Source organism: Vulpes vulpes, chromosome 1 (assembly GCF_048418805.1).
Source record: "Vulpes vulpes isolate BD-2025 chromosome 1, VulVul3, whole genome shotgun sequence".
NCBI classification, from domain to species: domain Eukaryota; kingdom Metazoa; phylum Chordata; class Mammalia; order Carnivora; family Canidae; genus Vulpes; species Vulpes vulpes.
In genome coordinates this window covers 26045550-26059160 of record NC_132780.1, presented here as the reverse complement: position 1 = coordinate 26059160, position 13611 = coordinate 26045550, and the positions used below count along the sequence as shown (strand labels likewise).

The 13611-nt window shown below is 53.2% G+C and overlaps 1 protein-coding gene across 7 annotated transcripts in view; it reads right to left on the bottom strand.

Moving 5' to 3' along the window:
- Positions 1–13611, bottom strand: part of SECISBP2 (SECIS binding protein 2) — a 47387-nt gene that overhangs the window by 1115 nt on the left and 32661 nt on the right. For 4 of the 7 annotated variants that reach the window (XM_072761225.1, XM_072761233.1, XM_072761237.1 and 1 more), the window contains 6 exons: positions 9589–9755; positions 8898–9036; positions 7432–7588; positions 6747–6967; positions 533–687; positions 91–286 (listed from right to left, as the gene is read on the bottom strand). In XM_072761225.1, the coding sequence (XP_072617326.1) occupies positions 91–286; positions 533–687; positions 6747–6967; positions 7432–7588; positions 8898–9036; positions 9589–9755 (1035 nt within the window). The remainder of the gene's footprint in view (positions 1–90; positions 287–532; positions 688–6746; positions 6968–7431; positions 7589–8897; positions 9037–9588; positions 9756–13611) is intronic. The other 3 variants (XM_072761218.1, XM_072761235.1, XM_072761245.1) reach the window with 1 other exon arrangement.

Genomic DNA, 13611 nt, shown 5'->3' with positions numbered 1-13611 from the left:
ACCTAGCCTTTGCAAGGGGCGCTGCCAGGAAGAGGCCATCCAGGCACTCCGTCCCTTCTGTCAGCTGATGCAGCCCTCCCCGGCACTCACTGTAATGGGGCTCTTCTTTCTCGGCTGTAGGAGCAGGGGGGCTGTCCTGCGTGGAGCAGCCAAGACCCTGCATGGGCGGGTTGGCCAGAGCTGGGGTCCCAGGCTCCCCGGCCAACTCCTGGCGCATGTTCTCCAACATGGTCTTGTAGGCCTGCCGCGCGGCCATCGTCAGCTCGACCATCCTGTGGAACTGGTCCTGGGGCAGAGGTGAGAGCAGAGGTGACACCCCTGACCCACCGGGGACGCTGCCCTCTGGGGGGGAACAGGGGGACACCCGGCATGGATGCTGCCTGCCTGAGGCACCTCTGGGACAGCAGTGAGCACAGAGCAGACTCAGGATCGCACCACCGCCCTCGGGCTCAGGGCTGCCCCATGGAAATGTGCCTACAAGCCCAGGCCTCCGCTCCACCCCCACCCCTAAAGAACTCCCCCCACCACTCACCTGGGCCCCATCGTAGCTGAAGATGCCCACCACACTGACAGGGACAGCCTTGTTCAAACTGCGCCCCAGAGCCTTGCGGTTGAGGGCAAACACAAAGGGAATGTTCTGCTCACAGGCGTAATCAATGATGGTGTGCAGCGTGTCGTCCAGCCCACCTGGTCAGGGACAGCAGAACAGGGAAATGCGTCAAATGCAGCTCGGTGGTGACACTGGCTGCAAAGGGCTTTTTTCTACAGAAGGCAATACCCCCAGCTACTTCGTTTACTCGTGGGCCTGTGCCAGATGCCACCAGGACAAGCCTGCCACCGCAAGTGCATGGTGACTTTCAGCTGCAAGGAGGAAATCAACTCTCCGGGAGAAACGTCCCCAACATAATACATACTGCAACCCCAAAACTCTTTCCTTGCATTCTTTCCATTTGCTAGAGATACAAAGAACTCCACTCAGGGAATCACTTAACTTCTGTTTTTCCAATTTATGAAAGGATGTGACATGAGTTCAAATCACCAGCTGGACCAGAGATGTACACAGGGCAGGTACAGAGAAGGTGCGGAGCTTCCCTGCCAACTACTCCGGCATCATCTCCTGTGCACTGACCAAGAGGCTCTCCTAACCCAGCCGGCGGGGGGAGTTCTATGGATGCTTCACCACATGGTCACGATGGACTGAGTCGACCTCCAGCTCCTCCCCTCCCTGCAGGCCAAGGGTAGGGGTGGGATGGGGACAAAGGTTCCAACCTCCCCAATTACTTGGGTGACTGACTCCCTGACAACCAGCCCCTGCCCAAAGTCCACCTTCATTAACATGACACCTTTACTGAAGTTATCACAGGTATTCCAAGGTGTGAGCCAGAAAACATGGACAAAGACTAGATAGGAAGTAGAGTCTATTTGGGTCATCTGAACAACCAAATAGGTGTTTCTTACAAATCACAACACTGCATGAGGTGACTATTTCCTGAATACTCAGTGCGCACCAGGCCGCTAGTTAAGCGCCTCGTGCATGTTAGCTCCTGTGTGCACACACCCGGCAGGAGAGAGGCTGCACCCACACAATGGAACCCCAGAGCACACACAGGTCACCAAGTATGTGACAGAGCCCAGCTACGGGCTCCCTGACCTCCACCACCTGCCCTGCTGCCAAGCAAGGTGCCAGGCAGGGTCCATGCACGGGGAGAAGGGCCATGGGGCTCTGTGTGCAGGCAATGTGCCTGCCATGCGGGGGGCCCAGGAGCCCCGAATCTTTACCACGAGAGAAGTACATACGGGTGTCTGTGTACAAGTCACACAGAAATCACGAGTCCTCACACAGGCAAGTGGAGCCACCCAGGACAGGTATGGACAGCCACCAGACATCACCACAGGCAGGAACAGACATCACCACAGGCAGGAACAGATTTATCACCAAGTACAAAAGATTTACTGAGCAGCCTCAAGGTGCTCCAGAAGCACAAGAGAACATCTACAGGAAGGCACCTGTGCTCTCAGCCACAACATACCAATTCTGTGCTAACCTAACACTCTGAAATACTTACTACAACTGGGATTTTTTTGAGGAATAAAGAATATGAAAAAATATACATATGAGAACAAGCTTTTAAAAAAGAAAATAGGGATCCCTGGGTGGCTCAGCAGTTTGGTGCCTGCCTTCAGCCCAGGGTGTGATCCTAGAGTCCTGGGATTGAGTCCCACATCGGGCTCCCTGCATGGAGCCTGCTTCTCCCTCTGCCTGTGTCCCTGACTCTCTCTTTCTCTCCATGTCTCTCATGAATAAATAAGTAAAATCTTTAAAATAAATAAAAGTTTTTTAAATAAATAAATAAATAAGGAAAATAATACCTGGCTAGCATCACCAGGCAAAGAGCTGCTCAAAGCCACAAGACATAAAAGCAGGGACGCGGAGTGGCAGACCAGAGGCCCCCAGGCCCCCAGGTGCTGCTGTCGTGTGCAACCTGAGCAGCCGGGAAGAGCGCTGTGAAGCAGTACAGAAAGGACACCTGGCTCGGCCTCTGGAAAGACCCACCTGAGAAGGAATATGTTCTTCCTAAACAAAAATGAAACCATGGAAGAACCAGGAAAAACAAAAAACAAACAAACAAAAACACAAACCTACAATAACCTTGGAGTGTTAAGGTGAAAGAATGGCATAAAACCTAAAATGTAATAAAAACACAAAAATAAAAAACGTTATTATCTTAACACCCAAAATACATTTAAAAAATAGGAAAATGACAAACCAGAGAAACATTTACAACTCTTACCCAAAAGGCTTTATTATATAAATAAAGCACAAGTCACTATTAAAAAGATCAACATCCCAAAAGACAATGGGCAAAGAACATGAACCACCAAGTCCTTTAATAAGTAAGCAGCTGCTCATCTCCCCCAAGCATGCACACTCCACAGAAGGCAGGGCCGGGCACGGGCACAACCGGCTCTGGGTGCAGGCGGAGGTGTGGACCCCATGCAACCCACAAATACACCCACCCTCACGCCCTCAGTGTGGAAGCCACAGACACGTTCTCACAAGCAGAAAGGACAGGGTGCAAGATGCATCCTTGTTCATAGCTGTTGGCATCTGGAGAGAACCGTGCAGAGTTTGTGCACGATCCTAAGAGCTGGACCCCCAGACTAACCACAAAGCTAAAAACAAGGGCCAAAGGGCCAGGGTGCCAGACCTCCCTCTGTCTCTCTCACACACACACACCCTGCCTACCAAGGACACATCGAATGTGGCAATGCTGGTTGCCTCTGGGGGGCTGCAGCAATCTGGGGGACTTATTCCTCAAAAGGAAACCCAGCATCTGGCTCACCAGGTGGCACGGCCTGCCCCAGCATGTGCCTGAGAAGGAAATGTCTCCCTGTGGCCCCTATCACCTGGCACTAGTTACAGGATTATCCAATTTTCTTTCAAGAGAGGAACTTCTCAAAAGCATGGCCCGCTGCTCTGGGAACTGAGAACTCACTCTGCAGCCGGCTGGATCAGAGTTAACATTCAGGACCCACATCCATTAATTCTGCCCACCCCCGGCCCAGATCCTCCTGAAGACAAGAGGAAGTGAGGAGGAAGTTAGCTCTGGGGACAGATATGTTCAAGGAGAGCCGCACTCCTGGGTTGGCAGGGAAGCGGGCAGAGGGGGATGTGGGCAGGGTGGGGTCCTTGACTAGAATCACAGTGACTCTTTCCCAACTTCCCGCTGGAGACTCCTGTGCCCCTGGGGGTTGGCCACGTGGTCTCTCTCCACCTCGTGTCCCCCACCCTCAGAGCTGGTCACAAATGCTTTGCTGTCCCGTCAAAGGGCCCGCTCTCCAGGTCTCCCCAGGCTGGCACCAGGGCCTGGGTTTCCAGAGGGCTCCCACCATGCTAGCTGGTCAGAGGAGCTTCAGGGTGGCAATGACAAGGTTCATGCTGATTACCAGTCGGGTCAGGCAGGGGGTGCCCACGTGACCAGCCCCCTTCCCCCCCCACAGAAGACCTGGGCATGATGTCCTAGGAGCTTCCCAGGCAGACGACTCTCCACACGTGCATCCCGAGTGACTCCCCTGGGAGAGACTGGAAGGCTGGGTCTGTCTGACACGGCGGCAAGGCTAGATAGTTCTGCTCCACCCAACACCTAGCCTGCATTATCAGGGAGAGCTGAAAGCAACTCCAAGGGCCAGCTTCCCAGGATTGAGACGACGACACAACTTAGAACAAGCAAATGCTCAGGACAACTGCTGTTTGAAATTCAACTTCTGAACCACTAGGGGGAAGACCGTCCTGAGCAGACGCAGTACTTTCACACAGTCCAAGAGACCACAATACTAAGTTTTTCCTTTAAAATGACTGCAAGCCACTGCCTATCTTTTTTAAGAAGAAAACATTTATGAGGTATAATAATCAAGCTGCTTTGGCCTCAAAGCAGAAATACCCCTAAGAACTGATGATGAACAGCGTATCTGAACCTGCAACCAATGCAGACGCCTGTTGGCCAGGCCTGACCCCTCTGCCCAGTCAGAGGAAGGAAGGCAGCTCACGGGAAAGGCACGGTGGACCGCCCACTGCACACACATACCCATTTTCTTAAGTCTGTTTTTTAAGGACACAAATCACAGGAGAATTCGAGACCAGAGCAGGAAGCTCTAATGGAAAGACAACTGAGCTGGCCAACCGGCCAGTGAGGCCAGCGCGGGGAGCCTGGAGCTGGCCATCTACAGCCTAGCACCAATTCCCTGGAGCCTGGCGGCTACAAGCAACACTGGGCACCTTCCAAATGGAGCAAAGCTCTGAAGAGGTGACGGCAAGCTGGCGTGCGTCACCCAGGCAATGCCAGAAGCTGCACTTCAAGGGGCGAATGTGAGGATGGATGGGTGGACTCAGGGTGGATGTTGGGGCCCCACACCGGGGGGAGCATCTTGCCCAGGGGACTCAGAGACATGCCCTTGGGGGCTCTCCAGCACAACAGCGGCCCCACTGGTCAGCCAAGAGTGGGGACCCTGGAGTAGCAGCATCTTTGAAAAAATGCTCAAAATGCTCAATTCTGGGGTCCAGGGGCCCTGCTCTGGCAGGGAGTCAGGGTGATGCTCACATTCACTAGCTGGAGAAGCACTGCCCTACAACGCAGCTCCTGGCCTCTACATGCCAGCCTCGCTAGCTTCCTGGCAGCTGAGGACACAGGTGCCCAGGGGCCACTGGCCATCTGCAGAAGCATCTAGCCAGAGACCCAAACGGCAAAGCAGCAGCCAGGAAGGCTCTTGGGGGGCAGGAGCTGCACATCCCTACATCTTCTCCACACACAGCTCAGGGCACAGACCCAGCTCCAAAGTAGCAGCAGTGGCAACAAACACAGAGACTTCAGGACAACAAACACAGCTCCCGAAAGTCAGAAATGGAAAACTTTGCCATGGTTTAGAAGACACAGGTGAGGAAGATGCCGTTCTGTAGGGCAGAAAACAGAACCAAGGAAAGGCTGAGAAGATGGCGGCACAGAAGACACTGCTTGGTGCGGTATGCTCCAGAAAGGCAGCAAAGGGGCCCTGCATGCAGGTGTACAAGTGGGGGTCTGTGTGCTACCCACCATCCTCCCAGGGAGGAGGGAGGACAATGGAGAGCGGGTAAAGGAGAGCAGGCCTCTGGAGAGCCAGCAGACTGGGCTCTGAGTCCTGGATCCTGGACGCACCCCTGCACCTGCCTTTTCATGAGCCCCCGGGGAACACGCTCAGGGCAAACAGGGTGCCCCTGAGAAGCACACAAGCAGGCATCAGTACCCCCACACGCCAGGGGGGCCAGGGAAGGGCAACCCCAGGAAGATGGCTGCAGAGAGGTGCAGAGAGCCCCCAAGGAGCCCAGGTGAAGCTATGGAATGCCCCAGGCATCCTGTCTTAGAGGAGGCTCAGGCTGCAGGCAGGAGCTTAATGGCTGCCTGGTGTTATAGCCCAGCGCTGTGATTGGACCCAAGTGAGGGGTGCAGCCAACACACAACCAAACGGCAGGTGCCTGAAGCCCCCTTCTGTCCCATTCCGGTGTTGAGGCCCACCCTCAGCTAGGACCAGGACACGGTGAGCGGGCAACAAGCAGGTCTAGCTGCTGCTCTTGGACCCTGGGTGCCCAACACAAGCCAGGAAACCTCAAGTCTTCAGCTGCGAAACGGCAGCCAGAAAAGCCCAGGGCAAGATCCAGACCTGTTCCCTGCAAGGTAACCTGTGCAATATGGGAGAAGAAGGTGCCTAGTGAAGGACTCCACATGCTCTGCAGGCTCCCTTGGTCCCCTTGGCAGAGGAGGACACGGGACGAGCATCCCCCTAACAAGCAGCCCAAGGAGGGCCATAGGGGACACGTCACAGCCTGAGTCTGTGCGTCACCTCACCCAGCCCACTGCATCCCATGACACACAGCCAACTTTCCAGGGCCAGTAAGATGGCCAAGCCCCTGGACAAACCGCATCCTTAAATTAGTGGACAGGGGAGTGGTCACAGACACAGCAAGTAAGTTCAAAACGGACTGCCTGGCTGCCACTCACAGACCTCCTGCAGCACGGCCTCCAGGGTCCCCCATGCCCCCCAACAGAGACACAGCGTCCAGCCACCAGAGGCCTGCATGGGCCGGAGCACACAGGGGCCTGGCTGCCTCAGAGAGCAGGACACCGGGTGGCCAAGTGAACGCTGCAAACACGGCCCTCAGTCAGAGAGGAGAGAACCAAACCAGCCCTAGCAGCTGGGCCCACAGCCCTGGTTACCTTTCGACTGGATCTTCTCACAGTTGGGAGAGATGATGATGCATTTGAGCTTCCTGAGCTTCAGATGCTTGAGGACCTCCCGCAGCCCCAGCACGAGTCGGCGTTTGGTCTTAGCCTTGACCGGATCCTTCTGGTACATGCGGTCTTGGAATCGCACCAGCTCCTTCAGCAGATCCGTGACACAGGCATCCACCTCCTTGCTCAGCATCTGGCTGCAGTAGCTGAAACAAGGTTCCCGCTGGCGGCAGCCCTCTCGGGAATCACAGCACTGAGCAGCCCGTGCCCAAGAGCTGGGGCTCACCTCTACACCCGGCTTCCCCTGATGGCCCGCCACACTAACCCCGTGGCAACTACTGCCCATGAGAACCCACACGTGGGGTGTGCCCTGGGAGAAACGTGGGATGGGAGAGACAGAGTTCCCTCAGAAATTACAGACATTTACCTCGAAAGGGAGCCCACCCCTCCAACACACACGTCCATTGAAGTGCACCTCCCATACCACGTGTGTAGGGCAAGGATCCTGCAGAAGCAGATTAGGTGGCCTTGCCCTGGGCTATGACAAGGATGAAGGCTGGGGCCTAGCTCTGCAGTCTGAGTGCACCAGGGCAGCAGGGCCCCACGCTCAACATCACAGTGAGCACATCCGTCCCATCCCCACAGGGGGCACAGCACCACAGCCACTCACTCCCTGAATCTCCGGCTGTGGATCTTGGGGCAGCTGGCGCCATTGGGCACCAGGTGGCAGCCCTCCGCCTCCTTCTGGAGCTCAGCTCTCGGCGGCTCTTCTGACCCGCTCTCCACTGCGGGAGCAGAGGACAGCACCTCCTCCGGCCCCTCTGCAACTTCACAGAGACACAAGTCAGGGCACAGCACCTGCAGGGCTGGGCACTCAGGCCGAGGATGGAGGCCACCTGTGCACACCTCATGGGGCAGCAAATCCGGGGCAGCCCCCTCCTGGTACCATGGCGGGTGGCAGAGCCAGGAGAGATGGGAACAGCTGGAGGACGCAGAAGGACTGGGCGACTTTCTGCTCTGCCTGGAGGTGCCTCCGGCCCCGACTTAAGCTGGTATTTACTGTGGCAAAATATTCATAAAATATACCACCCTGACCATTATTAAATATGCGGTTTGGCTGCCAAAACTGGTTTTTAATTTTGAAATTTAACCTGAAGTTCATAATAGGAAGTTTTTAAGAACAGTTTTAGCATTCCCAATTCTTCATAAGATGGTTGAATTCATTCCTTTAGCAAACAAATATAAAAAACATCTGAACCCAAACACCTAAACTATGAGCTTCAAGCTCACAGTTCCCAAATTACTTCCAGAGACTTCCAAAGGACAAGTGAGATAACAGCACCGGAGAGAGAAACTACCTGCCAGGAGGGCAAAGGTGACAAAGACAGCCTCCTGTGGGCTGACTTCTCCCCCACCTGTGGGCAGACCTGCTGGAACACCTGGAAGCCAATCTGGTGGAAGCCTGAGGGCAGACGGCAGTGGACCAACCCCTGGAGCCCACAGTCCCACCTGGGCACATGCCACAGGAGAGAGTGCTTACGTCCTGCGTGCACGCTGATCTACTTCTACTGACCCTGAGAGGGAACTCCCAGAACGTCCACCTGCCAGCTGGCACGTGAACATGCCTGAATGCCATGCAGCAATGACAATCAGAACCCACTCCTACAGGCCACAGACACACAGCTGGGTGCAGAGGCACAGGCTGCAAGATCCCACTAGAATGAGGTCAGGGCTGTGGCCCTGGGCCAGAGGGCAGGGGGGCTGTCCTGCTTCTGAGCTGGGTGTGGTACTCACTGTATGAGACGTCCTCCAGCCACACACCAATCATCTGGGAGACTGTTCTGAACACAGAGCTTAATAAAAGGCTTCCTAACATGTTCTATCTATGAGACCTGACTCTCATGCTGGGGGAAGCAGCTCTGAAGTCAGGGGCATTCACTCTCACGGCAACTTCAAGCTATAAGGACCACCCAATGCCACACAGATTGCACTCGGGGCCTCGCCCCCTGTCCTCTGACATGTCCCCACACCCCACACAGAGGCACAGGCGTCAGGAGCTCTACCCGCACACTGGGATGCCCTTTCCTGTCAAGTCACTGCACGGTCCTCTGGGCAGCCAGCACAAGCGCTCAGTACCTGAGGGGTCAACCTGCTCGAAGGCCTCATCGTCACCGCCGCTCTCCCCGTCCGGCACAGCATCACTGGCAGGAGCTGGGCTCACAGCATTTTCTTGGAGACGCTGCTGCTTTCTCTCCTGCCGTTCTTTCAAAATGATCTTTAAAATTAAATAAGCAATTGAAACACCTAAATACTTATGTTAAAAATAAGCTCTTTTGCAAAATAAACCACCCAATTTCAGGTTGCAGGCATCATGCCTTTTTGCGTTCCCAAGCAGCGACATGCCCTCCATCCCCCAAGAGGCTGGGACACATGTCCCCCAAGTGTGCAGAGCAGGGTATGCAGGACCCGGGCCAGACACCACAGGCTGCGACAGCCCCTGCAGAACCCACACTCAAGAATCTCAACACCAGACAGATCACCCAAGGGAGGATGAGGGCAGCAGAGTGTGAACAAGTAGAAGGCAACCCCCCCCCATCCCTGGCTCTGTCTGCATCACTGGAGAACAAAGAGCCCTGCCTCTACAGCAGAGACACCCTGCCTCGTAAACCTCTGCCGTCCCACTCAGGGAGAGGACCATGTGTCAGAGAATCACGCACACACCTGGTAGAGCACATTCAGGTAAACATGTGGAGAGCCGTAAGAGATAACAGACACAGGAGAGCCCACAGGTTTCCTCGCACCCAGTTTCGAGGGGAATAGCACATACCTTCTTCAACGAGGTTGGCTTCTTGGCCTTGGGGACCTCCCTCTGCTTCCCCTTCTTCATCAGCGGGGCGCTGGAGTCCAAGGGGTTGTGTGGGGTCTTCACCTGGCTGAAGTGGTGGCCCTTCTTCCCCGATGCAGTGTCCCTGGAGAGAACCGGCACCGCCCCAACTGCAACACAGAGGGGACATGCATCAGGCCAACTGCCGCACCAGCTCATGGATCTCACTCACACCATGAAGATGTTGATTACACAGTCTTCTCATTGGCAACTCAATGAAGTTTAGTATCTTCTGGTAGAGATCCAAAAAACTATCAACTTATTTGAGGACAACCAGCATCCCATCCCTGTGACGGAAATCTCCACGTTGTTCAGGAAGTCTGACAGCGGGTGGACCCCACCTTCTGAAACCAAGGTATTTCCAGACAGTGCGTACTTGTGATGGCTCTTTTGAGGGAGTCTCTCCCCACACTGTTCAGTTGACATGGCCTCTGCAGAAGTTGACTACTGGTTTCCACACATGCATCTTCTCTCTCACTAGCTTATAAGATTCTCTCAAGTTTTCCAGGCAGAAACATACTGTCATCCTAGGTCCCCTCATACACAGCTGGTGGCAAGCCCTCCACCATAAACAGAAGATCACAATCTGCTCAGCACTCCTGCTGCATTTTCCCAAATCTTGCTCTACTTCTCACCTAGCTCTTGCTCCGAGGAAACTGGTTATTCGTGGCTACTTCTTTTCCCTACCTTTCAGTCAGGACAGCTTTCCGGCTCACACCCAAGAAGAGAAAACGGTGTGACAACAAACCCCAGGTACCCACTGCCCAGCTGCAAAACCATCACTGTCTTCCCAAACATCATCAGACCTGCCCTCACTGGGTTTGAAGTACATTGTAGAGTTACTGGTGTCTTCTCAATCGGGCATGCCCAGTGCCCTATGGAGAGCACAGCAGCACTGCCCCTAGCTCTCAGCCACTTCTAGTCATGACTCCACAGCATTGCTGGCAGCTCTGCAACTGTGCTTCCCCCCCATTATAGGTTTGAAACATACACGTGCCAAGCTCATTTTGAAAAACCACCCCATGCAGACCCTGCTGACACCTGTTCACTCTGTCCCCGATACCACTTCCCAGTGCAGGACCTCAGCTGGGCATCTGTGACTCCTATTGCCTGGCCCCTCCCGTCTGCCCAGTTGCCAGGCGACGCTCCACACAGCATTAGCAATGAGCCCGGGAGTCCCTTCCACATGCACAATGAGGTCGACCAGCTCCCATCCCTGAAACTGGACAAAACTCTAAAAAATCATGTCAGCCCTCTAGGAAGTCACCAAAGGCTTATCACAAACTATGGAGCCTTACTAGTGCGCTCTATCAAAAGTCCAGTAAGAACAGCACCAGCCTGGGCGTCTTATCCAGGCTGCTCTCATTCAATCCCTGCTGACAGCTGACAGCTAGTTGGACCAGGGGAGAGAGGCCATGAAAACCTGCAGCTTCACTGCTCCTGCCAGAAGGAGCTGCTCGATTTAGAACATGATCATTCAGAGACATGATCCAGCAAGAGACAGTACAGCCAGCCCAAGCCGTGGTCCTCTGCAGGCAAGCAATAGGGCAAGAGCAAGTCCACCCCACATCCCAGACAATGACAGAGCCCCCTGCAAGTGCAGGAGTCACAGGAGTCCAAGGACACTGAGCCAGGGCAGACCTGACCACAGCCCGCAAGCTGATGCACTCCAAACCCACACATACTTGTGAACAGACAGCAGAGGCTGTGCAATCTTGATGCATTTGAGCACAACCTCCAACACATCTGTGCTGGGTGGATAGGCAGGGGTGGCCTCTGGAAAGCCAAAAACAGTAAGAACAGGGAGAAATAACTGAGCTGAGGCATCAGCAACCACACAGCATATGGAAAACAGCCTTTAGATTCAGACCAACGCACTTACTAAATAAAACCCAAGAAATGAAATCATAACCATCACGACTCTCAGGGAAGGAAAAATAAATTCAGAATCCAGAGCTGTTACAACTTATTAACTAAAATATTCAGTATTCAACACAAAATTAGAGACTTTCAAAGAAACAAGGAAGTGTGGACCCACACTTTGGGAAAAGGAAGAGAAACTGCCTAAGAGGCACCCACTGTGAGATGTGGCCAAGACTTCAAGGCAACTCTAAGAACACAGCTGAACCTAGGGTTTCAATTAACAGAAACTGTAAAAAGGAGGTCAGCAACAGATCTGACATGGCAAAAAAAATCAGAGAAGCTGAAGATACATCAATACAAACTATTCAGTTTCCTGAAAAAACTTAAAGAGATAAAGAAAAGTGAACTGAGCCTGAGCGACCAATGGGGCATCAACGAGCGGAATAATATACATGTGTAATGGAGGGGGGCGGGGCAAAAGAGAAAAACAAAAAAGTTTCAGGAGAAATAAAGGCCCCAAACTTCCCAAATCTGATGAAAGCATTAGTCTCCAGAGCCAACACACAGCCAACCAAGGTGGGATGCATATACAGAGACATATCAGACATGCCCCAGCCCGAGCACTGAAGGCCAGAGGAAGAGAACCCATGGAGAACAGCAAGGGGACAACTGCTCATCAGAGAACGGGCACAGGATTAATGGCTCCTAACATGTCACGGGCGATAGTGGAGGCCAGAGCACAGGAGACACCCTCATCTTACTGTGCTGCACAGACCCTGGGTGTTTCATAGACTAAAGGCTGGTGACAACCCTGTGTTGGCAAGTCTCCTGGCACCACCTTCCTAACCAAACTTGTACTTCAGATCTGTGTCGCAATTCTCATAATTTCTTCAATTTCTCGTTACTATTATTGATTACAGGGATCTGTGACCAGTGGTCTTTGGTTCTATTATTGTAATGTTTTGGGCACCACAAGCCGTGCCTATGTAGACGGCCAACTTAATCCCTGTCTCTCCCCCTCTCTTTGGGCCCATTCCCAGAAACAAGACAGTACTGAAATGAGGCCAAGTAACAACCCTACAGTGGCCTCTATGTGTTCCAGCAAAAGGAAGGCATGCTGAAAGCCGAGATGGGCCAAAAGCTAGGCTTCTTGTGTTAAACAGCCAAGTTCTGAATACGAAGGTAGTTTCTGAAGGAAATTACATATGCATAGCAAATACACAATTGATAGGAAAGTGAAATAGCTTTACTGCTGATAATGGAAAACGTTTAGTGGGTAAAAGGTCAAACCAACTGCAAAGTTCCCTTCAACCAAAGCCTCACCCAGAGCAAGGTCCTGACTCTGTTCAATCCCATGAAGGCTGAGAGAGGGAAGGAAGCTGCAGAAGTCAAGTCTGAGGCTAGTAGAGACTGGTTCATGAGGTATAAGGAAGGAAGCCATGTCCATGGCATAAAGGTGCCAGGCGATGCAGCAAGTGCTGGTGTAGGAGCTGCAGCAAGTGATCCAGAAGATCTAGCTGAGATCATTAACGAAGGCGGCTACCAACCGATTGCCAGTGTGGGTGAAAGAGCCTCCCATGGGAAGAAGATGTCATCTAGGACTTGTGTGTTTAGAGAGGAAAAGTCCATGCCTGGCTTCAGAGGTTCCAAGGATAGGCTAGGCTGATTGTGTTGTAGGCACTAAGGCAGTTGGTGACTTTAAGTTGAAGCCAATGCTCACTGACCATTCCAAAAATCCTTGGGCCTTTAAGAATTATGCTAAAGTTTATTTCTGGGGAAGACAGCAAAGTAAAAGGATCCTAGGCTCACCTCATCCCACAGTTACATCTAGGTAAAACCCACTATAGTGTAAGTAACCCAGAAAAAGGACCCAAAGACTAGCAGAACAGCTAAATGTACAGAAGATGCCACATCAAAGAGGGTAGGAAGGGTGGAGACACGGTCTGGAGCCCAAAGGACCCTCAGGACTGTCCACAGGAGGGAGAAATGCACCAGGTACAGAGAGGAAGAAGCGCTGACCCACACCAGGACCTGCACTGGGAAGAGGAGTCACCATAGCATGTGGCTTTGAAAACCAGACTCACCTAACATTGTGATCTCTTA